The sequence below is a fragment of the Dendropsophus ebraccatus genome, chromosome 5 (genome assembly GCF_027789765.1).
Source record: "Dendropsophus ebraccatus isolate aDenEbr1 chromosome 5, aDenEbr1.pat, whole genome shotgun sequence".
Taxonomy (NCBI): domain Eukaryota; kingdom Metazoa; phylum Chordata; class Amphibia; order Anura; family Hylidae; genus Dendropsophus; species Dendropsophus ebraccatus.
This window is the reverse complement of record NC_091458.1, coordinates 158,483,597-158,508,836: the sequence shown is the minus strand read 5'-3', so window position 1 is coordinate 158,508,836 and position 25,240 is coordinate 158,483,597. Positions and strand designations below refer to the sequence as shown.

The following is a 25,240-nucleotide window of genomic DNA, read 5'->3' as shown; positions in this document are numbered from 1 at the left end:
ATTTTTTGCTTAATTAACACACATTACAAAATAATATAACTTTATAATGTATGTTAGTTAGCTATCGAGCCCTGTTCCCCCCCCCCCACCCACCCTCAGGGTAGCATGAAAGTCACAACAGGACAGGACAGTCATCACAGATTTCAAAAATTTATAAGAAAAATTGTGTATTGCTCTTTGACTGGCTCAGAGGTATTTCAACACCATAAAGACATATGGATTAATTATAAATAGTAATTATTAGGGATAAGTAAACCTTGAGCACACAAACGTTGGCACGTGACGGATGCAGCCTGGAAGACATGGATACTGCACATCCAAAGGCCATAGGCTGTATCCATGTTTTCCAGGACTCCCCAGGGCGGCATCCAACTTCTTTGGCTTGAAGTAACCAAATGCCGCACACTCAGGGATCGATCATCTCTGGTAATTATACAACTTATAGTTCACCTAGTAACCGAAGCTTCGCACTGGTGTCAGGGTTCCATCCATCAAACCTCAATGGGGTCCATTACTTTTTGGGAAAATAGATCTAAACAGATGTGATAAGTGTTTTTTTTTTTTTGTTTGTTTTTTTTTTAAAGGAACCCACGATGGGGATGTCAGTAGTAATACCACATCTGTACTACCACTTTAGCCCAAATATAAAAGTATATATTATTAAGTAAATGGTTACAGCTTTTGGTATTGAGTAGATGTCACATAATCCTTTATATGTACTTTGTGTTTCATGTGACACCAGAGGTCGTCCACCTTAAACTAACTTCTTCCCTTATCTACAGGATAGGGGACGAGTAAGAGATTGTGGGGGTCCGACCTCCTGCCGCCAATCTCCAGATCGGCCGCTGGCTTCTTTGTTTTGAATACAGTCGCGGTAAAGCACATGATCCGCAGCTCTATTCATTCCTATGGAAGAGCCAAGTGCTGTACTCTTCCGGCGGCTTCATTTATTCGCTATGGAGCTGCCGAAGAGAGCCAAGTACAGTGATCGGCTCTTTCCAGCGTCTCCATTGGAATGAATAGAGCCATAGGTCAGGTGCCGTACCAGCAGCTGTGTTCAAAACAAAGGAGCCAAGGACCAATCTGAGAATCGGTGGGGGGCGGGGGTCAGATCCCCTACGATCTCTTACCTGTTACTTTTAGGTGGACGCCCTCTTTAAGTCAGTTCTCTTTTTGTAAACACTACTGTTTGCTGCCTAAACACTAACAAGTTCTTTATTCTTTACTCCGACTCTCTTAGGGCTCACAGAAGACTGAGCAGTTCAGTTTCACCTCCCCCAAAGAAAAGAAAGAAGAAGAAATCTGGACATAAAAGAAGCCGGTGAGTCAACTTGTTCTCCATCTCCCGGTGTTTGCCGTGTGTCTGTACTTAATCAGACTAACCTGCTGGGCCAGCGCCACCACTCGAAGCTGGTGATAAATTGGCAACATTTAGAAGCTATTACCGCTCCTCTGCAATGCAGTAACCCGAGTCTTTCTAATTAGTTTTGTAGATAAATGGAAAGATACTATCTCTAGACATAAATAAATCGTGCACGGGGATGTCCGTCAATAAATAGTCCGCAACATAAATTCTATCCTGAAATATAAAGGACTGCGGGAAACTCGCTGCTTGTTTAGCTTGGACCCAGAAGAAAACTGCACCGGCTCATTACAGCCATAAGACTTTGTTCTGTTTTTGGTGGCACTTTCTGGATTGTAAAAAAAAAACATCTTAATTTTCATACGTTATTTTGTTTGTTTTTTTCTGTTTTCCTTATTAGTCCCTTAGAAAAACCTATAAGATAAATGCAAACAAGATGCAACAGCATCTTGTTGCAATTTTTGTGGCATTCTTCCAATAGTCCAGGGTTTAGATGTTTTTTTCATTGGTCCAAGGCATTTTTTCTAGTTTTTGTCCCTCAAGTTACAATATGAATTGGTTTCAGTTTGACTATTGCATGTTTGAGACCAAAACTCTATGGAAAACTGGTGATTGGGTCTGAAGCCCCCCCCAAAATGTCATCTCAAAATAGGAAAAAGAAGATGATTAAAAGAAAAATAAGCAGATAACTAATATGGGTAAAGCGAGCCCTTATATACTGTATAATAGTCGGAAAGGGTGACTGGAGACTGTATATTACCTTCTATATAGAGAGCTAGAGCATTGCTGGGGTCCTGTACAGGTCACACAGGGTCCCAGAAAAATAAAATGAAGCCGCTCACACCGGGTGATCAACGGAGCGAATCATCCTGGCGCAGATAAAGGGCATTACAGGACATGTAGTATCACAATATACTGTAGAGGAGAGACCAGACACACAGCAGTACAGGACATGTAGTATCACACTATACTGTAGGGAGGAGATAGAAGACACACACAGCATTACAGGACGTGTAGTATCACACTATACTGTAGAGAGGAGATACTACATGTCCTGTACTGCTGTGTGTGTCTGGTATCTATCTCCTCTCTACAGTACAGTGTGATACTACATGTCCTGTACTGCTGAGAGGAGATACCAGACACACACAGCAGTACAGGACATGTAGTATCAGACTATACAGTAGAGAGGAGATACCAGACACACACAGCAGTACAGGACATGTAGTACCGCAATATACTGTACTGTAGAGGAGATACCAGACATACACAGCAGTACAGGACATGTAGTATCACACTATACTGTAGAGAGGAGATACGAGACACACACAGCAGTACAGGACATGTAGTATCACACTATACTGTAGAGAGGAGATACCAGACACACACAGCAGTACAGGACATGTAGTATCACACTATACTGTAGAGAGAAGATACTACATGTCCTGTACTGCTGTGTGTCTAGTATCTTCTCTCTACAGTATGGTGTGATACTACATGTCCTGTATTGCTGTGTGTGTCTAGTATCTTCTCTCTACAATATAGTGTGATACTACATGTCCTGTACTGCTGTGTATGTCTGGTATCTCCTCTCTACAGTATAGTGTGATACTACATGTCCTGTACTGCTGTGTATGTCTGGTATCCCACTATACTGTAGAGAGGAGATACTAGACACACACAGCAATACAGGACATGTAGTATCACACTATACTGTAGGGAGGAGATACTAGACACACACAGCAGTACAAGACATGTAGTATCACACTATACTGTAGAGAGGAGATACTAGACACACACAGCAGTACAGGACATGTAGTATCACACTATACTGTAGAGAGGAGAAACGACAGCAGTACAGGACATGTAGTATCACACTATACTGTAGAGAGAAGATACTAGACACACACAGCAGTACATGACATGTAGTATCCCACTATACTGTAGAGAGGAGATACTAGACACACACAGCAATACAGGACATGTAGTATCACACTATACTGTAGGGAGGAGATACTAGACACACACAGCAGTACAGGACATGTAGTATCACACTATACTGTAGAGAGGAGATACTAGACACACACAGCAGTACAGGACATGTAGTATCACACTATACTGTAGAGAGGAGAAACGACAGCAGTACAGGACATGTAGTATCACACTATACTGTAGAGAGAAGATACTAGACACACACAGCAGTACATGACATGTAGTATCACACTATACTGTAGAGAGAAGATACTAGACACACAGCAGTACAGGACATGTAGTATCACACTATACTGTAGAGAGGAGATACTAGACACACACAGCAGTACAGGACATGTAGTATCACACTATAGCGTAGGGAGGAGATACTAGACACACAGAAGTAACGGACCTGTAGTATCACACTGTAATGTAGAGAGGAGATCCTAGACACACATAGAAGTACAGGACATGTAGTATCACACTGTAATGTAGAGAGGAGATACTACACAGCCAACCACTACATGTACTTCAGTAATACTGGTCGGTCATGTAACTATTCACATGTTCCTCAGATCCTGACTCTTTGTATGTTGCGTCTGGCCTCAAATTACAATGGTCCAGAAAAAACCATTGTATGTTGGAACTACAGTATTGTAGCCTGAGGCCATAGTAAGTTGAGTTGATCATTTTATAGGCTTTTTTTTAAGGCTGTGTTTCCACATTTCTATTTGGGAACTGCAGAGAAAACACATTTTTTTTTTTTAAATGGTTTTTTTTTTTTTCACTTTTTTGGACCACTTTTGTCCCCAAAAACAGCTAATTTGCACACTTGATATTAACATTTGCTAAAGCCGAAGAATAGATGAAAAATAGCCAAAAATTTTTTAAAAAATGTCTGATAATTATGTGAAAATATGTGAAAGCTTGAGACTCATGTGCACATAGCCAAAAAGTGTGCTCATGGTCACAAGACACCGTGACCTCTCATTTTCCATGTCAAAAACTGCACAGAATCACCTAGTAAAACCCTGCTCACTGTGTAGTAGAATTGTCTCAGTATTAGGCCACGTTCACACAACACTTTTTTGGTTGGTATTTTATGTGGAAGTGATACTGTACCTACCATGGAAAAAACTGGAAAGACATGCACCTCTTCCATATCTTGGCCCTACTCCAACAAATACTGCTGCAAAATTCTGACCTCAATACTGCTGGGAAATACTGACCTATATACTGCCGTGTGAAATGGCTTTACATTTCGTTTTTTTTTCCTGCTGTATTTCCATCCATTGCATCAATAAAAAGTCTGATCCAATTGCATGATATAAAGACGGATAGGAATTGATAAATCCCCGTATAGTATTGCTGCTCATTTGGCTGCTACTATGAAATAAAAACTAAATTGCCTTGTGTGAGCCCGGCCTGAATTGGGTCTCCAAAGATTTATCTGTGCGCCGGAGTAGCAGCTGGGGGTTATTGTTCATAATGTGTGTCATCTTCGCCTTCTGCTTATCACCCAGCATTTGTTAGCTGTATCCAGCCTCCGTATAGTCTGTATACTCCATCACTTTAATTTCCTTCATTGGAATCCCTCCACAGATATCCGGCTTTAGCGCTAACCAACATTTTTAAATGACTAAAGCACTTTAGCTTTTGGCTGCCACGATATCTAATGTTGTCGAATCCATCTTACAAGACTGTAATGCAGGGTATGAGCTCATGCTGCAGTCATTGCAGAGAGCCGGACAAAGAGATCCCAGATCCAATATCCAATACCCCTACTGCCATAGACAGGAGCAAAACAATGAGATTAATATTTCATGCTCAGTCGTCTTGCTGCACAGGGAACATTATTCCCGGCTAAGCCACAAGCACTGAGCAAATAACCGAGGAACGCTTCAAACTGTCCGATAGTTACTCGTTTTATGTATAGTATTATGTTGCATTTCTTATGTGTGCGCAAAGTTAATATGAATGCGGAAGGGAAATGTATAATGTATATGTTTAGGGAGTTCTTCTATCTGAGATCCTAGGGGATGTATGTTAGGCTAGGCAAATAGGGATACACATTAGATTATTGCAGTAATGGATGGGATGCCGCCTTATGCATATGTATGTTGCATATCGAATCAATAACTTTTATTTACAAAGTAAACCTAGCATTGGATTGGCTACCATGGTTGTTATAGAACCACGAGAAGAGCGCCTGTTAGTTCTTCATGTCCCTGCATTGTGCTGTACCTGTAATACTCTCGCTGGATGTATGAATTAAATGCCAACTAAGCATTACCATTAGCTCATGCTGTCGCCTCTGATTGGACAGTGGGTAATTACCAGTTATTTGGCCGATCAGTTTGGGTTTTTGGTTTTTTTTAAGGGCTTGTCCAAAAGTGTTTACTTACAATGGCCTCGGGTTACAATATTTTCAACATACAATGGTCCTTTCTAGACCATCGTAACTTGAGACCAGACTCAATGTACAATATTACAGTCATTGAGGATCTGTAGCACATGTGCCTCCCTATAGTCCTGTGTAATACCTGTAAGAAGCATTTATCCCTCCTTGGAATTTTTTTATGTTTCATGGAAAGAAAAAAAAAAAAAAAAAGGTTGAATAGGCGTAGATGAGACCAATATGATAGTGTGGATCAAAAGTTGTGTAAAATATCTCCATATCTTTACAGCCAGGAGGACAGGACACTAAGGGGTTAAAATTTACATCTACTGAAAGCTTCTGTCTTCTAAGATCCAAATCCCCTTTAATTCTCCATGTACAGAGCTGTACAATGGCTTATTTTTTGCCAAATCAATTGTACTTTTAAATGACACTTTTCATTTAACCATAAACATATAGACAGAAACAAAAAAAAATAAAAATTGTTGGGTGAAATAAAAAACAAATACGCAATAATGAAATATTTTGATGCATTTTACAGTAAAACCGACATGTTATCTTGGTTCTGTAGATAGATCCAATTATAGCGATACCCATGTTTACGTAACTGCTGTGTTGTTTTGATACTTTGTTCCCACTGCGAGAATGTGACGTCATTTTGCTGGGAAAGGCAAAGGTTCTTAAATACTGTCCACTGAGCACTCAGTCCTAAAATGTTATTCTTCCCTTTTAAATGCATTATTTAAATACACCCCCCTTCCTTTAAATGTGACTTTTTTGTCAGTGCTTTGGGCGTAGTATGGGATTGATTGCTTACAGTCAGTTTGTAAATTAAAGGGCAAAAAAAGCAAAAAAAAATTAAATGCTCCCAAACCTAACTGGTCTTACTCACCAAGCCCCCCTGAGTATTTTGAGCCGTCCCCCGTCTTTCTAGCTGCTGCCGTTCCAGAGTTACAAGTTTTTCTAAAAGATGGTCTATTATCAAGATAGGAAACTACATTTCCCATCATGAAATGCTTATGTCTGATGATTGTGTAGCAGAGCTGAGATGGTGATGGGGATATAGCAGAGCTGAGATGGTGTTGAGGATGTTGCAGAGCTGAGATGGTGATACGGATATAGCAGAGCTGAGATGGTGATACGGATATAGCAGAGCTGAGATGGTGATACGGATATAGCAGAGCTGAGATGGTGATACGGATATAGCAGAGCTGAGATGGTGATATGGATATAGCAGAGCTGAGATGGTGTTGAGGATGTAGCAGAGCTGAGTTGGTGTTGGGGATGTAGCAGAGCGGAGTTGGTGTTGGGGATGTAGCAGAGCTGAGTTGGTGTTGGGGATGTAGCAGAGCTGAGTTGGTGTTGGGGATGTAGCAGAGCTGAGTTGGTGTTGGGGATGTAGCAGAGCTGAGTTGGTGTTGGGAATGTAGCAGAGCGGAGTTGGTGTTGGGGATGTAGCAGAGCGGAGTTGGGGATGTAGCAGAGCTGAGTTGGTGTTGGCAGGGCCGTCATAACAGCATTATGGGCCCCTGGGCAGAGGTGTGAATTGCCCCCCCCCCAACCGCCGCCATCAAATCCCCCACATCTTTGTATATAGTGCCCCCCATAGTAGCCAATCGCCCCATATAGTGCCCCCCATAGTAGCCAATCCCCCCATATAGTGCCCCCATAGTAGCCAGTGCTCCCCATAGTAGCCAGTACCCCCATAGTAGCCAGTGCCCCCATAGTAGCCAGTGCCCCCCATAGTGGCCAGTGCCCCCCAAAACAACAAACCAGTTACTCACCTGTCCGGCAGCCCCAGCAGCTCCTCTCCCGGCAGAGCGCGCACTCCCGTCATCCTCCGGGCACAAGCAGCGGGGTACAGAGAGACTGCCTGTACCGGAAGTGTCCGGCTGCACGACACATCCAGGACACAGGCAGCGTCTCTGTACCCCGCTTCCTGTGCCGGAGGATGACGGGAGTGCGCGCTGACGGGAGACATCAGCTGCTGGGGCCGGCGGACGGGTGAGTTCCGGGACTGCCCGCCCCTTCTATCGCCGCTCAGCTGAGTCAATCAGAAGCCCAGGAAAGTGCTGCTCATTGCACTTTCCTGGGCTTCTGATCGGCTCAGCTGAGCGGCGATAGAAGGGGCGGGCTGAGCGGGCTGGGCAGGCGGAGGGGGCAATACAGGGGGCGGGCGGGACGGCTTCCTTTCGGTGCTCAGCACTGCTTGTGAGCAGTCTTCGCTTTATAGGATGCACTTAGTGCGTCTTATAAAGGGAAAAATACAGGTCACAGAGGGCAGGGGCCCCCTAGGACGCAAGGGCCCCCGGGCAGCCGCCTACTCTGCCCAATGGGTAAGACGGCCCTGGGTGTTGGGAATGTAGCAGAGCTGAGTTGGTGTTGGGGATGTAGCAGAGCGGAGTTGGTGTTGGGGATGTAGCAGAGGTGAGTTGGTGTTGGGGATGTAGCAGAGCTGAGTTGATGTTCAAGATGTAGCCTGCGGCATTGCCTGACCCCCAAACCCCCCCCCCACCTGTGGCCATCACCATCCCGGTCTCACCCGTGGCAGCATGTTACTCCCCCCCGCCCCCGGTCTCACCCGCGGGACGTTCCTTCCACCCTCTCACCCGCAGCAGCACCCGACCCCCCCACCCCCACCCCTTCTCACGTGCGGCCATCACCACAACCCGGCCTCACCCATGGCACACGTTCCTCCCCCCCCCCTCACCCGCGGTAGCACCATCCCAGTCTCCCTGCTCTTCCGAGGCCTCCCGCAGCTCAGTGATTCTACCGCGGGTGAGAGGGGGGGAGGGGACCATGGGTGAGACAGGGGTGGTGATGGCCGCAGGTGAGACGGGGTGGGGGGGTCGGGTGCTGCAGCGGGTGAGATGGGGTGGGGGGGTCGGGTGCTGCCGCGGGTGCATGATGACAGTGGGCGGCGGGGAATGCCCGCAGGTGACACCAGGGGGGTGGGGGGTTGTGGAAAATGGGTGCCGCGGGTGATCGCAGGGGGGGGTTGCCGCGGGTGAGCGCTGTCAGTGTGAGTGCAGTCAAGGGGAACAGTGCAGGGGAGCGCTGGGGGGGCACACGGTATGGGTGACGGGGGTGACTGCTGTTAGAGAGGGAGACAGTGACAGCTGCACTGATCACTATCTCCCTCTCTAACACCAGCCATCCCCGTCGGTGTCCTCCTTCTCTTCAGATTGGCTGGGTTAGAAGTGCTAACCCGACCCATTGAAGAGAGGGAGGACACGTGATGCCGTCTGAGGGTGCGGGCCAGGAGCAGGGAGCGTGTCGGAGTGGACTTAGAGTTGATAATTCTATCTGTTTGGTAGGGGTGAATGCCTTTGGATAACAGCAAAACTGTGCAGAATTCGTAATAAATTGATATTGGAAAGATGGAAAGCTACGGGTGGGCAATGTATTAATGCAAAAATAATTTTGGGGGGAATATCCCTTTAAACCTTAAACATTGGTGGTCAATGGGAACCAAAATTTTCTTCCATCTTAACGTCAAACACCCTGAGTCTAGAATGTTTTCTCCTCTAGTTTGTGACTTCACAAGCTTCTTTCCAGTTCCAATTAACATCCGGCATGTTGAAGTCCCCCATAACTACAATGTCCCCCTCTACTGACATTTTGGTGATTCCATAGTCTTCAGTTTGCCCCGGAGGCCTATAGATAACACCTATCCTAGATCCCTCTTAAGATTGCATGCAAACCCAGTTGGTGTCTACCTCATCCAAACATCTCATCCTCCTATGCGTTTCATGCCAGGCACCTAGGGAAAAAAAATTGCCCATTGACTAACAATGGGGGCAAAAGGGGTCGATTATCTTGGCCCACTTAAGGGATATGCATGAAAATGAAGTTGAACCTAAATGCCCATGGAGCATCTCATCCAACGCACTATGAGTTTCATGCCTATCACCTAGGGGGAAAAAACATTTTATTTCCGCTCAGAGAGCAAGCTGGTCGATTTTCTTGGTCACCTTAAGGGATAGCCGCGAAACCGAAGGTGATCCTAGGTGCCCAGGGGACATCTCATCCAACACATGTATTTTGGATGAATGTTGATTTCTAATTATCCTTAAAGTGGTTTTCCAATTAAAACTTGTCCCCTATCCACTTTTTGCAGTGAAATCACAAGAAGTCCCCCTGACATTGGTCTCCGATTTATCCACAAAAACTGAATAAAAATGTATTCCAAAGCAACCAAGTGAAAAGTGAAAGCCGAGTTGTAATTGGTTTCTATAGAATTTTTTGTCTGATTAATAAATCTATATGAATTGTCCATATGATCAGTGTAATGGGGGTCTGGATTGTTACCACATGCACCATTAGTCTGCTGAATCTAATTGGAATTGTATATAATGTTCTTCTTCCTAGATGTGATAGTTCATCACCAGTTCGGAAAGAAAAGAAGAAGAAAAGTGGCAAAAAACACAAAAGGGACAGGTAATAAGCTTGTTTAGTAGTTGATACCAATAGTGATGGCAGACATTCTGTAGTTATTTTATTTTGTAATCGATATTTAAGGTCTTTTGGCTTCAACCAATATATGATCACTATATTTAAAGAAATCTCACTATTAGTTTCAAGTGTTATCATTGCATCATAAGACGCCTGTTATATGGCTTCTACTCCATAACTAGAGGAACAGCATGTAACCACTGCCGGCTATCCTGTTATTGGCACCGTTCTGCATTTCTCCGATTCCTGATGCCAATTAGAGTTGTAAACAAAGATCTACTGAGTTACCGCACTATCGTCCATCTTCTACTGAGCACATGTTGGCGCAGCCAGTATTATAATTACAAAACTCTATCTATCTCCTATCTATCTATGTATCTGGAATTATCTATCTATCTATCTATCTATCTATGATCTATCTATCTCCTATCTATTTATCTATCTTTTTATCTATCTATGTTATCTATCTATGATCTATCTATCCGTCTATTATGTATCTATCTTTCTATCTATCTATGTTATCTATCTTGTGGTTACAAACACACTTGGCGGGTCTGCAGCGAGTCTCCATGCTGCGTTTTTGCAGCGAGACTCGCTGCAGATCCCGGCCCTATACTTTTAATGGCAGACAAACACGCAGTAGGGATGTACATCCCTGCTGCGAGTTTGTCTGCAGCCCACCCCATTAACCCCCGGCCGCCGGAGCTGATACTTCACCTGATCCCGGCTCCGGCGGTTCCCGATGTCTTCAGCAAGCGATCGGTGCTGCGGGGGGGGGGGGGGCGATCGGGCGGCCGGGGCTGCGGGCGGCTGGCTGGAGCATATACTTCACCTGGTCCCCGCTCCGGCTTGCTGAAGACATCGGGAACCGCCGGAGCCGGGATCAGGTGAAGTATCAGCTCCGGCGGCCGGGGGGGTTAATGGGGTGGGCTGCAAACAAACTCGCAGCAGGGATGTACATCCCTGCTGCGTGTTTGTCTGCCATTAAAAGTATAGGGCCGGGATCTGCAGCGAGTCTCGCTGCAAAAACGCAGCATGGAGACTCACTGCAGACCCGCCAAGTGGGTTTGTAACCTGTATTTATCTATCTATTTCCTATCTATCTCCTATCTATCTATCTGTTATCTGTCATTTGTCTTTGGCTATGTTCACACTATGTAATTTTTAAAGGGGTAGTGCAGTGTTTAATATTTATTCACTAAATAACACACATTACAAAATTATACAACTTTGTAATGTGTGTTATTTAAGTGAATGGCTCCCTTCCCCGTGTTCCCCCCACCCCGGAAGTGTGGTGCTTTATACTTACACATTCGCTGTCAACCCCGGCCGCCATCGTGGGTCGACGACGTCATCTGGCCGTTATGCTCAGTTATATAGTTATGCTCAGCAAATTGCAGCAGAGCAGCTGATGACGCGGCAGAGGGGGGCCGGCATGAGGGACGGCTGGAGCGGTCTGGACGGCCTCCCGAAGATGACGACGTCGACAGTATACCGCACCACACTTCCGGGGTGGGGGGAACACAGGGAAGGGAGCCATTCACTTAAACAACACACAATTTAAAGTTGTATAACTTTGTAATGTGTGTTATTTAGTGAATAAATGTTAAACGCCGCACTAGCCCTTTAAGTAAAAAACGTTCTTTACTGCAGGGGCGGCATTGCATTGTAGTCAATGCACTGCTGCCCGCTGTGTTCACACAGTTTTATGTAAACGCCCATTCTTTAGAACAGGTGTTAAAATAATGTACCCTCCTATTATAGCTGTTCACTTAATAAAAATAATAGCTGTTCACCCAATGTAATGTGCGGCGGCCGCACATTACATTGAAGTCAATGGCTAATTGATTTATGTGCACACCCAATGGTGTCTGCAATTCAATAGTAAAAAAATAACATTCCTGCAGCAGATACAGAGGTATCAGCTGCAGAAACGGGCAGCCCGGCGGCCGTCAGGTTAACTGCGTCTGTTGCTATGCAACAGATGCTGTTAAACATAGTGTGAACGTAGCCTTTCATTGTGGTTGCTTTGGAAGTTGTTTTTTGAGGCTATTGTCATTATATTTCTTTGCTATCCATTCACATGAATAAGCGCTATGTGTTACATGGGCATGTGGTACAGTACTAGCAATTATAAAAACCAGATAGTAGTCTTGGCCTCAGAAAGCTGTGTACTTGAAATGTGCTAAAGGATTGTAATAACAAGAACCATCACACTTTGTCTGATGGGATAATGAGGTCTGGTTGACCAAAAAAAATTGAATCGTACTTTCCTGAATTTTTTTGCTTAATGAAAAACATATGAAATAACACCTGACACTCGAGTACTAAATCACTGCTTTTGTGTAATACGGTAGCACATTGACATTACAGGAGCTCATCACGTTGGTCGCACTTTTAAGACGGGCAGAATAAAAAATATCGGGGTGACCAAGAGGTGGTAGGGATATAATGGAGGTTTACTTACCCGTTCCTGTGCCGCTACAGCCACAGCATCGTAACTAGCCGCCTCTCACTTATCTCCTGTATCTACTCAGTCCTGTGGCGTCCGAGTCCTACAGAAACTGGGACAGCCGGCAGCAGCGCTGTGGGGGCATCAGGACAGAGAGCTATAACTTGAGGATTATGTGCTCACCGTTTCCTGTCCGTCTTGTGTGTTTTTTTGTTTTTTTTTTTGCCCAGATTGCACTTCAGGGCTATTCCCACTACAGACACGTGGACGTCAATTGACAGCAGAAGACGGTTGTCTATTTATAGTGAATCATCACAATCATTATTTGCAGCCGTCAATGGATGTCCGCCTTTTCCCGATAATATCCTGTAGTTTGAACATAGCCTAAGACCGCAGGGTGGTGTAAATTATAGTGTAAATCTATGCCAGCTCCAAGCTACCACATGCACGGGCAACCCTTACATGTGCCTGGATTTATTAAGAGGCGTGGGGGTTTACCTAAAGCGACTCTGTACCCACAATCTGTCCCCCCCCCCCCCCCCCCCAAAACCACTTGTACCTTCGGATAACAGCTTTTAATCCATCTGTCTTGGCGTCCGTTCGGCAGGTGATGCAGTTATTTTCCTAAAAAACTACTTTTAAACTTGCAGCCCTGTGCCCAACGTCCGGGGCTTGGAGTATCTGTGTCCTCGTTTTGCACCGCCCCTCCGCCCCTCCTTCTCACCCTCTTTCCTATTCCTCTGCAATGAATGAGGTGCCGTAACAATCCAGCCCATGTGCCAGGCTGACACAGCTAATGAATAGGAGGCAATCTGCCTGGAGCATTGCGAATGATGGGGAGGAGGGACAGAGAGGTTGTGCCAGCCTAATGCATACACAATCTAGGCCACGGCCGTTTGACACAGGGCTGCAAGCTTAAAAGTAGTTTTTTAGGACATTAACTGCATCACCTGCCGAACGGACCCCAGGACAGATCTTGGATTAAAAGCAGCTATCCGAAGGTACAAGGGGTTTGGGGGGGGGGGCAGATTGTGGGTACAGAGTCACTTTAAGACTAGCATGTAAAATGTCTTGTTAAATTCCCCCCAAGGTGCCTACAATTGCACATTGGAATGGACTTGCTTTTATGTTTAAAAATCACTAAGAGGCGCTCCTGTGATGCCGGATAGAGCGGAGTTCTGTGCTCGGCTCTCCAGCAGTCCCATAGAGAATGAATAGAGCTACAGGTCACGCAACAGGCTAAGGCTTCATTCAAAACAAAGGAGTTGGGGTGCCGATCTAGAGATCACCGGGGAGCACAGAGGTCGGACCCCCCACAGTCTCACACTTATCCCCTATCCTGTGCACTATCCTCTCTTGTATTAACCACTTAACACCATTTAGTATCACCTGCAGAAATTGTGCACAAACGATGCAAGTATTTGCCCTCTGCGACGCCTATGTGTTTTGGGAAGTTTTTTTAAATGTCGCTATTAGGAGTGTGAACCTAGCCTTTCTATGACAGACAGAAGATTTATAAATCCCAAATGTAGGTAAACCGCAGTAGTCCTGGTTTTACCTCTTTGGAGAGCCTAAGGGGCTGTTCACACTGAGCAACTGTTTGAGTGGAGAGCGGACGAGAGCAGAATTCCACATCAGAATTTGCCCAGTGTGAACTGGCTCTAACAATCTAACATTTTGTTTTCATAAACTTTTTGCTCAGGCATGGAGCTTTTTCATTGCAATTATTGAATATAAAGCCAGGAATGTATCATAACTGCAGGACATGTATAAGAAAAGACTGAGGTTAGCGTCATAGCAGTTAAAACCCTGAAGATGTGAACTATGAATATGACGGCTAGGATCTGTTAAGAGCCTTTTGTTGCTTCATTAAGTTATGCTTCTCACTGCTAAGAATTATGTGATCCCCAAGGTTTTGTTGTCTTCCTGCCAATGAAGATATACAAGAAAATGTAATAAATCTTACAAAGAACAATTTGTATGCAATATATCTTAATAGACTTTGTCACAGTGCTGCAATATCTTAAGATGCCAAAAATAAACAGTGAATAGTGGTGATCAGTATCATAATGGCTGAGAATGTAACAGATCTAGAGACTGGCACAAGAAATGGGCAATATTTGGAAACCGGATACATATATACAATATATAGAAAATGCAACCAGCGCTGCCCGGGTATAAAGTGTCAGTGTGTTAATTAGATTTGTTCTAAGGTGCCCAGGAGGCCAAGCTAAAGGTATTGTTTCATCTGAGTTAATCAGTGGAATTAGTGTATACCTATAGTGCATAGTTGGAGGGGTTCTGTATACCCACAGTGTATAGTTTTTAGGGGTATTGCATATCTGTAGTGCATAGTTGGGGGCTGTATACCTATAGTGTATAGTTGGGGGGTCCTGTATACCTGTAGTGTGTAGTTGGGGGGGCTGTATACCTGCAGTGTATAGTTGGTGAAGGTCCTGTATACCTGTAATGTATAATTCAGGGGTCCTGTATACCAGTAGTATATAGTTGGTGCTGTATACCTGTAATGTATAGTTGGTGGAGGTCTTGTATACCTGTAGTTAATAGTTTGAGGGTCCTGGATACCTGTAGTGTATAATTGGTGGAGGTCTTGTATACCTGTAGTATAGTTCGGGAGTCCTGTATACCTGTAGTGCATAGTTTGAGGGTCCTGTATACATGTAGTATAAGAGTTGGTGGGGGTGCTGTATACCTGTATTATATAGTTGGTGGAGGTCTTGTATACCTGTAGTGTATAGTTTTGGGTTCCTGTAAACCTGTAGAGTATAGTTTGGGGTCCTGTATACCTGTAGTATATAGTTGGTGGAGGTCCTGTATACCTGTAGTGTAAAGTTTGGGGGTCCTGTATACCTGTAGTATAGAGTTGGTGAAGGTGCTTTATACCTGTAGTATAGAGTTGGTGGAGGTCCTGTATACCTGTAGTGTATAGTTTTGAGGTCCTGTATACCTGTAGTGTATAGTTTGGGGTCCTATATACCTGTAATATATAGTTGGTGGAGTTCCTGTATACCTGTAGTGTATAGTTTTGGGTCCTGTATACCTGTAGTATATAGTTGGTGGAAGTCCTGTATACCTGTAGTGTATAGTTTTGGGTCCTGTATACCTGTAGTGTAAAGTTTGGGGTCCTGTATACCTGTAGTATATAGTTGGTGGAGGTCCTGTGCACCTGTAGTGTAAAGTTTGGGGGTCCTGTATACCTGTAGTATAGAGTTGGTGAAGGTGCTTTATACCTGTAGTATAGAGTTGGTGGAGGTCCTGTATACCTGTAGTGTATAGTTTTGAGGTCCTGTATACCTGTAGTGTATAGTTTGGGGTCCTATATACCTGTAATATATAGTTGGTGGAGTTCCTGTATACCTGTAGTGTATAGTTTTGGGTCCTGTATACCTGTAGTATATAGTTGGTGGAAGTCCTGTATACCTGTAGTGTATAGTTTTGGGTCCTGTATACCTGTAGTGTAAAGTTTGGGGTCCTGTATACCTGTAGTATATAGTTGGTGGAGGTCCTGTGCACCTGTAGTGTATAGTTTTGGGGTCCTGTAAACCTGTAGTGTCCTGTATACCTACAGGGTCGTATTTACCATTAGGCACCCATGGTCTAGTGCGTAGGGTAGCACCTTGCTAAGGGGCAGTACCCTCCTGTTTAGACTTGCCAGAAAATCTGGTGTCTTTTCGAGGGGGGGTATGGCGGTATTGGTCAGGTCTGGTATGGCAATGTTATTCAGTCACAGTGTGTCGGTATTGGTCAGGTGTGTTATGACAGTGTTACCCAGTCACAGTATGGCGGTATTGAACAGGTCTGGTATGGCAGTGTTATCCAGTCACAGTATGGCGGTATTGGTCAGGTCTGGTATGGCAGTGTTATCCAGTCATAGTATGGCGGTATTGGTCAGGTGTGTTATTACAGTGTTACCCAGTCACAGTATGGCTGTATTGGTCAGGTCTGGTGTGGCGGTGTTATCCAGTCACAGTATGGCGGAATTGGTCAGGTGTGGTGTGACGGTGTTAAATGTGACGTCTGGAGCTATTACCTACCAATCCTTATGCTAATTGGTGAGTAAGGATGGGGCGTCTTCAGGTTTAGTGCTTAGGGCAGCAGCAGCTGGTAATACTGTCCTGTATACATGTACTGTATAGATGGAGTAGGGGGCCCTGTATACATGTACTGTATAGATGGAGTAGGGGGCCCTGTATACATGTACTGAATAGATGGAGTAGGGGGCCCTGTATATACATGTACTGTATAGATGGAGTAGGGGGTCCTGTATACATGTACTTTATAGATGGAGTAGGGGCTCCTGTATACATGTACTTTATAGATGGGGTAGGGTGTCCTGTATACATGTACTGTATAGATGGAGTAGGGGGCCCTGTATACATGTACTGTATAGATGGAGTAGGGGGCCCTGTATACATGTACTGTATAGATGGAGTAGGGGGCCCTGTAAATACATGTACTGTATAGATGGAGTAGGGGGCCCTGTATATACATGTACTGTATAGATGGAGCAGGGGTCCTGTATACATGTACTGTATAGATGGAGTAGGGGGCCCTGTATACATGTACTGTATAGATGGAGTAGGGGGTCCTGTATATACATGTACTGTATAGATGGAGTAGGGGTTCCTGTATACATGTACTGTATAGATGGAGTAGGGGGCCCTGTATACATGTACTGTATAGATGGAGTAGGGGGTCCTGTATATACATGTACTGTATAGATGGAGTAGGGGTTCCTGTATACATGTACTGTATAGATGGAGTAGGGGGCCCTGTATACATGTACTGTATAGATGGAGTAGGGGGCCCTGTATACATGTACTTTATAGATGAAGTAGGGGCTCCTGTATACATGTACTGTATAGATGGAGTAGGGGGTCTACCAGTTATTTCTGTGGATGTTGTGAGGCAGCTGCCCTAGCAACCAATCAGATTCCAGCTCCCTGTGAAAATGAAAGCAGTTACCCTAATGGTTGCTAAGGCTCCCAACTGCCGTTTACTGCTGGAGACATGCAGCTAATTATATCACCTGTGTTTGCAGTGAGGAGATTTTCCCATTCATTTCTATGGGGCGCCGCTCTTCCCCCTCCCCCTCCTCTCCTGTACATCTGGCGGGGACGGGACCTTCGCAATAACCTTCCCGGGCACCCAATGTATCTGTGGGCCAAATTTGGGGTCAAACGGTTCAGGCGTTTGGAAGTCTATATGGGACAGACAGAAGGACAGACACTTTCATTTTTATTATATAGATGAAAGGGAGCAATGCACCTAGAATTTCACTGCATTGAGCGCTTTCACTAGCAGCCGGCAGTGTTATTGTTTGGTTGTCTTCCTGAGATCAGTGATCTGTTTCTCTTATGGCTCTACTAGGCATTGCTCCCACCTAGCCAGAATCCTGCTCCAAACTGATGAGGGGCAACACCCCGAAACAGCTGTATGTGGATGGATCCCTGGCCTTGGTTTTTCCCCTTGTCATTACATTGACTTATAGGACCACTTAATATGGTGTTTTTGGTGGTTTCTCTACAGAAGCCCCCCCTTGGCTGGGTCCTTCCCGGAGGGATATCTGGCTATGCCTGTGTTTTGAAACTCTTTGATGAGGCTCCACGGGCTCTTCTTTTGCATATTCATGTTTCCCAGGGGGCAATGCATCTAGGATCAGGATCCTCTTTAATGGTGCGTTCACACCTACAGGATCTGCAGCTGATTTTCTGCAGCAGATTTCAGTTAAATAACTGAACACAGCATCAGATTTGATGCTGTGTTCAGTTATTTAACTGAAATCTGCTGCAGAAAATCAGCTGCAGATCCTGTAGGTGTGAACGCACCCTAATACTTTGTACCAGACAATTAAAGTATTTTTCTGGAAGCACAGACGGATATATGAAAGATACCATGTGTCTTCTGGATCCAACAGCTATCTTACAGTGTCAGCAGTTTGCAACATAAATTAGACATGACGTATTGGCTTTAAAAATACGGCCGTATTTTTCTTTTTTTAGGCTGGGTTCACACTTTGTATATTTGAGGCTGTATTTGTGAGGCTGTATAGCAACCAAAACCAGGAGTGGATTGAAAACACAGAAAGGCTATGTTAACATAATGTTGTAATTGAGTGGATGGCCGTCATTTAATGGCAAATTTTTGCTGTTATTTTAAAACAACGGCTGTTATATTGAAATAAGGGCCGTTATTTACTGTTATATGACGGCCATCCACTCAATTTCACCATTGTGTGGACAGAGCCTTTCTGTGTTTTCAATCCACTCCTGGTTTTGGTTGCTATGAGGACCTGACTTGAGGACCAAATACTGCCTGAAATATACTGTGTGTGAACCCAGCCTTACTGTGTAAAAATGGCCTTAAGGGTATAAACCCACACACCGTATATGCAGCGTATTTACTGCTGCGATACGCAGCAAACTCGCAGCAAACTCGCAGCAAAATCGCAGCAGATTAGATCTAAATAACTGAACACAGCATCAAATCTGTACCAACAAATCTGCTGCGTATTTGTTGCATATCTGCTGCATATACGGTGTGTGGGTTTATACCCTAAAGTCCGATCTGTAGATTCACAGACCTATGTGAGATGAACAGTTAGGCTTTGTTCACCCATAGGATTTTGGTCCGTATTTCGGTCAGTGTTTGCAGAAAATCTTGAGTGAAACTGACAAAGAAAAATTATAATGGAAAAATTTGCACAACTTCTGTGTTTTCAACCCAATCCTGGTTTTGGTTGAAGACTGACCGAAAGACTATGGGGGAAATTTATCAAGGGTTTTGCGCCTATTTTTAGGTAAATAATTGGATTTTTCTGACATTTTTGGTCTAAGTTCTCGACAGTATTCGACAGGTGAATATTTTTTGGATGCAACTTTTTTTTAATCTGCTTGTTTTGAGTATTCACCAAAAAGTTCACATGATCCAGGATTAGCCCCCAATTTCATTTGCGACTTTTTATAAAGTCGCACAAACAGGTGCAGGCCGACGTTTGGTCAGTACCAAATGACTTTTTTTGCAACTTTTTACTTAGATGCGGTGCTACATTTTAATAAATCAGTCTCAAGATATTGGAAGAAAATGTTCACTAATTAGAAGAGTCCCACACATTAGACTCCTTAGTAGATGTCCCTCTATGTGTGAACATAGCCAAAAGGTGCGAATGTTTCCATTATAGTTGTTCTGTGGATTTTACTCCTGGTTTTTGCTAAACACACTGACTGAAATGCTGCACAAAATATTGTGTGAGAACATAGACTTATCATTTTTCATATATGCAAATGAGCAGCAAGTGTCCACAGGGCGGGGCTAGTCCTTTCAGTTGCCCGGCATTTCCATCCCCAGTTATTGCCCCCTGCCTCTTCCTGCATGTGACTGACAGTCTATGGGCTTTGTGCTGTAGGGGGTGAACATGCCGGGCACTTCAGGTAATCGGCCCAGCCCTGGTGGCACTTGCTGCTCATTTGTATGTATGAAAAACTTAATTTGCAGACGTTTTATGTGTTTTTAACCCCTACCTGGCCCTGTGAATATCTACACTATGCGAAACCATCTGACAGACTCCCTTTAAATGGCTGCCGTATATATTCTAAAGCTATGGCACCTGACGCACATATCTGCTTATTAGCACGAGAAGCTTGCAGGGTCTCTCTTGTTATCCACATGGTGTAAGTCTCATTGAGGTAATAGATGGGTTCTACGACTGCAAGTGTAGCTGTTCATTTTATGGTGCCAAGGTCATTGGACATTTTATTGCCTGCAGTTTCTAACACTTACAGAAGAACCACGCGGAGATGGGAAGGCAGAACACATATAAGAGCTCAACAATAGTGTACAAAAGGAAAGGGTAGGAGAAAATGACAGAGGGGATGATAACAAGGTTAGCGGAAAATTGCTTCTAATTGGAAAATGGCGCACCTACAAAGAGGAGCAAATAGCACTATTTATTGAAAGATTGGACCAAGAAAGAAATACGCGGTTAACTGCTTAGCTATTTAGCTGTCAAGTACTGCCCTTTCTCCTGATATACACTAACATTTACACAGTCTACCTGGAGTATATATGTGCTCTGGAAGATACGGTTTGCTTTCCCCTTTCTACAGTATATACCAATATATCAGACAGGTATTGTAGGTGTCTGTGTCTACGGTCACTGTTCCAGCCCCAGCAGATAACAGAGACTGCAGAAGAACCTGTGAGAAGGTCTGAGCAAAGAGCCAGAGGTGCTCGACCTGCACTTTACCTGTTACATGTACAGTGTTTAATGTAAATTTTCCCATTAAGCTCTATTAGACAGTTTGCTGAGTGGCCTATTGTTAAAGCAGGCCTGTCAGCAGGAAGATATGGTTTTCACTGGGTTTCAGGGTATACCTTTCTTATGGCCATATTCATTTCCAACGCTGAGATATAAGCCTCTTTGTTTTTATATAATTAAGGCTCAAAAGCCCAGGAAGTGCTGCTCAGCATAGTAAAAGCCTAGACAGGTCAAGCACATGTCCTGTTATTCACCACTCCTGTTCCCATTTGCATTGTTTTTACCCATTTGACTGGTGGACACTAGATAAAGAGGACAGAACTTACCTTGGCTTCTACCATGCCAGGGAACACCCCCTGGGCTTTAGAAACTTTTAGAAAAATTCTCATATGGAAATGACTGTAGAGATAAAAGGAATGTCCAGAATCAGGATGAAAAACCCTATCTAGCCATATGCCTTTTTATATCCCCTGTTTTTCTGCTGACAACTCTGCTTTAACTTGGGCCCAATGTTATTAGGTATGTTTTCTTCTCATCGCACCAATGTATATTGAGTTGTTTTTTTTGTTTTTTTCCTGGCAGCTTTTGTTGTTTTTACGCTTATTACCTGTCTTCTATATCACCATCATACTTACTGACTAAAATATCTGATGTTTTTGTAATTTTCTATAGATCTAGAAGCCTTAAGAACAAAAGAAAAGATAAATCTAAAGACAGAAAGAGGTATGGAAATCAAGTTACCCCAGAACAACTGGATGACAATTTTTCTGCAAAAATGTAATAAAATATTTTACAGTTACCAACTCATAGCATTCTCCCCAAGATTTATATATTGCTTTGTAATGCTACCTGTATTCTTCGCTGCCTAAATGATGATTGGTTGTCCTTTGTAAGTTTATATAGTGAAAAGATGTGGGAGGGGGTGTTTGCACCTTTTGAAATCTTTTCAGGTGACAATGTCTAATTCACCGTGTCCTGTACTTTGTAACGCAGAAGCCATTATTGGTATTGCTAGAAATCCCTATCATGCAACCATTCTCAATTCCATAATTGAGTAATATCTTTTACAATTTACATTTTTTAAAGCTTTCTATGTTTAAATTAATGTTACACATATGACCACTAGGTGTCTCCTTTCACTGTGCATGTGTACAGATGCAGCATGTCCCCATCCTGGGGGTGCTTGCACTGTACGGTCAGCTCTCCTGTCTCACAGCGACCTCTGTAACCGCACAGTGACATTATACTGTCTGGAGCATTGTTGCTGCAGAGCTGATATTATAATTGGCAAAAGTTAATAATATACTTAGCCCTTTGGTGATATAAGACATGCATGTTTGGCCATATGTATAATGTTGCTTTAGACATAGAAAACGTAAAAACAATTAAAACGAGTATATTGCAAAACTTCTTGTAATCACAACCCTTGTTGATTTCTTAAAAAAAAAATTGCAACAGGTACACTTTAAGTGTAAGATTAAATATTTTAATTAAAAAAACTGTCTAAAATGTATTTAATTGTTTGTGACAGATCACATAGTGGATCAACTGTTCGCAGAACCCACAGACACAGCAGTTGTAGTTCTCACAGTGCTTCTCCTTCTTCTGACTACAGCACCTCCAAGTCACCATGCAGGTAATTTGGATTATTTTATAATGCACAAAGGTTTCCAGAGCCAAATAGTGCCACATTGATGCCAACCATATGGAGTGCCAATGGGAGCCACCTCTCTCTGTAAATTCCGGGCTGGGGGGCTTTTTAGTTTATTCAACCGTCATCCATGCATCAATATTACACAAAGTAACCGTCCTGTAATGAGATCCTGGAAAAAAACAACTGCTCCAACACATTCTGGTTCCGCTACAGTAAGTTAGGGCACATTAATCTATGGTCCCCAATAAACTGAATACAAATTTAAAGAGTCTCTGTTGGTAGGTTTATGCTGCCCTATCTAAAAGAGATCCTCCTGAATAACAAGGACAATAATTAGTTCTCTCCATTATGTGCATGTGCTTAGTAGTCCTGGATATTCATGAGCACAAGCACACTGTGGACACCAGCCACTGAAAGACATTTATCTATCTATGCTGTCTGTAAGCAAGCAGATGTCAAACATTAGCTGGAGGGTGGAGGAAGGGGTGTGGTACATTCTCCTGCATATTAGGAGAACAGCTGAAAAGAATGATGTAAGTAATACACCAATCTGTTCAGCATTTCTGAAAGGCAGCATAAAACTAGTGACATATTCCCTTTAAGGTTGTTAATGCTAATAAATCTGGAAAGCTATTTGGTATTTAAAACTTTTAAAGCTTTTAGTATAACCATTTATTGATTTGTCAATTATGTAACTTTTTTATGGAAGTTTGGAAATTCCAAATTGTTTCTTTAAGCCCATTCATATTGCCCTTACTACATTTTTTTTTCTTAGCAGACAAAGCCCCAAGCATAGGCAGGATGACCACAAGCCTTCTAGCCACAGATCCAGTCGCAGTCTTTCCTCCTCCTGCACAGCTCACAGCCGATCTGCTACACCTCACCAGAACGGGCACAAGAGTGGCAGTCACAATGGTCACCACAATCAAGGCCATGGTGTCAACCCAGAAAAACATTTGGATGTATGTACACATTTGTGGCTTTCCATCTACATTAAGTATCCACTGTGTATGTTCTTACTCTAGGTTCTGCTCCCATTCTGTCCATCTTTATCTTCTTATCCTCTCTATTAGTAAGTGATGTACCAGTCCCTTGGTCCTGCACTGAGACTTCAAATATCATGCTCAAAACCTATAACTCTTGTACAAATGCATCTGCCAAACACGGTTGTGATACTTTACCAGCTATTTTTGTGGCAAACACTCTAAAAATATACTTTAGCATTGGGTCAAGGCAGACTTGTGTGTCTAAACATCCTTTTAAGAGGATGTACCATCAGGTACATCCTCTTTAATATGACCCACGGAAAGAATGGTTCCATCACGGGGAGTTTCCTCCCACTACAGGGAGCTTCCTCCCACTGGGGGCGAGCCGGCCCGCCTCCAGTGCTTCAGCCCCAGCCCGGTCCCCGTGGATAGAATGGCACTGTACACGGGAACTGGGGCGTGATTCAAAAATCGGACCGCGGCACTGGCTTCCCCCGTGACGGCGCCGTTCTATCTGTGGGTCATATTAAAGAGGATGTACCTGATGGTACATCCTCTTTAATATTCATGCGTAAATCAAAGAAAGACCATAAAGCTTAGGTTTTATATCTTCTTGTATGTGACCCAAGAACTAGATATGTCTCGTACGTTTGGAAATACTGTGCCTGTCTACTATGTAGGTAGGTGCAATAAAATTGAGTATAGGGTATTCTCTATCTAGATCATCATATACCTCTTTCTATAGGAAAATATTGGATTAAATTCAGCTACCTGGATACAATGATGATTTCTGGATGACACTAAAGCGACTCTGTATCCACCAACCCACCCCACTAAACCACCACTACTACCATCCATTTGATGAGAGTAAATGCTTACCAGTTGTGTCTTTTAAAATGCGCCCGGTGCCTTGGTTAGAGCAAAAAATTATCTTTTAGTCTGTAGCAGGCAAGTCAAACTGGTGTGGCCTATATTGTCTGTTCCCTAGGTCTGCAACATCTCTCCTTTCTTCCTTCCCGCCCTCCTCATCACTAGGACGGCCTCCAGGCAGAAGTTATAGTCATCGCTCATCTAAACTGCACCTCTTCTATAGTGACACAGGTGCAGTTTAGACAAGCGATGAAAAGAACTCCGGAACTCCTGATGAGGAGGGTGGGGAGGAAGAAAGGAGAGGCGCCGCAGACCTGGGGCACAGATGCTGTAGACCACACCAGTTTGACTTGCCTGCTACAGATTAAAAGTTGTTGTTTTTTTTTTTTTTTTTAAAAGACACCGGTAATGATTTACTCTCAACAAACGGATGGTACAAGTGGTTTGGTGAGTTGGTGGATACAGTATCACTTTTAAAAAAATGTTATCCCATTTTTGAAGAATGTGGTATATATACCTCAGTAATATGTTTATTCTGTGAAAGAATTTCATGTATATGATAATATGTGACCTTCATAGTGTAATTGATTACAAGTTTATTCCCTTTTTGCGCTTGCCTTTGACATGCAAATATTCTACAGAAATTAAAGGGGTTTTCCGGGCAAAACGGACACAGGTAGCTATCCGCACTGGAACCTTTTCTCTAATCTGTTTTTTTATTTTCTAATTGTAATTTTTATTTTACTTATTTCTAGTATTTTATTATGGGGGCTGCCAACTTGCCAAAGCTGTTTTAACAGCATTTAGTGACAT

The 25,240-nt window shown here is 43.6% G+C and overlaps 1 protein-coding gene across 13 annotated transcripts in view; it reads left to right on the top strand.

Annotated features, from left to right (window-relative positions):
- Positions 1-25,240, top strand: part of SRRM3 (serine/arginine repetitive matrix 3) — a 249,766-nt gene that overhangs the window by 198,661 nt on the left and 25,865 nt on the right. For 11 of the 13 annotated variants that reach the window (XR_011363240.1, XM_069971748.1, XM_069971751.1 and 8 more), the window contains 5 exons: positions 1,241-1,321; positions 10,104-10,172; positions 21,590-21,640; positions 22,449-22,553; positions 23,347-23,533. Coding sequence is in view for 12 of the 13 variants with exons in the window: in XM_069971748.1 (XP_069827849.1) it covers positions 1,241-1,321; positions 10,104-10,172; positions 21,590-21,640; positions 22,449-22,553; positions 23,347-23,533 (493 nt within the window). In the remaining variant the exon portion in view is untranslated. The remainder of the gene's footprint in view (positions 1-1,240; positions 1,322-10,103; positions 10,173-21,589; positions 21,641-22,448; positions 22,554-23,346; positions 23,534-25,240) is intronic. The other 2 variants (XM_069971755.1, XM_069971756.1) reach the window with 1 other exon arrangement.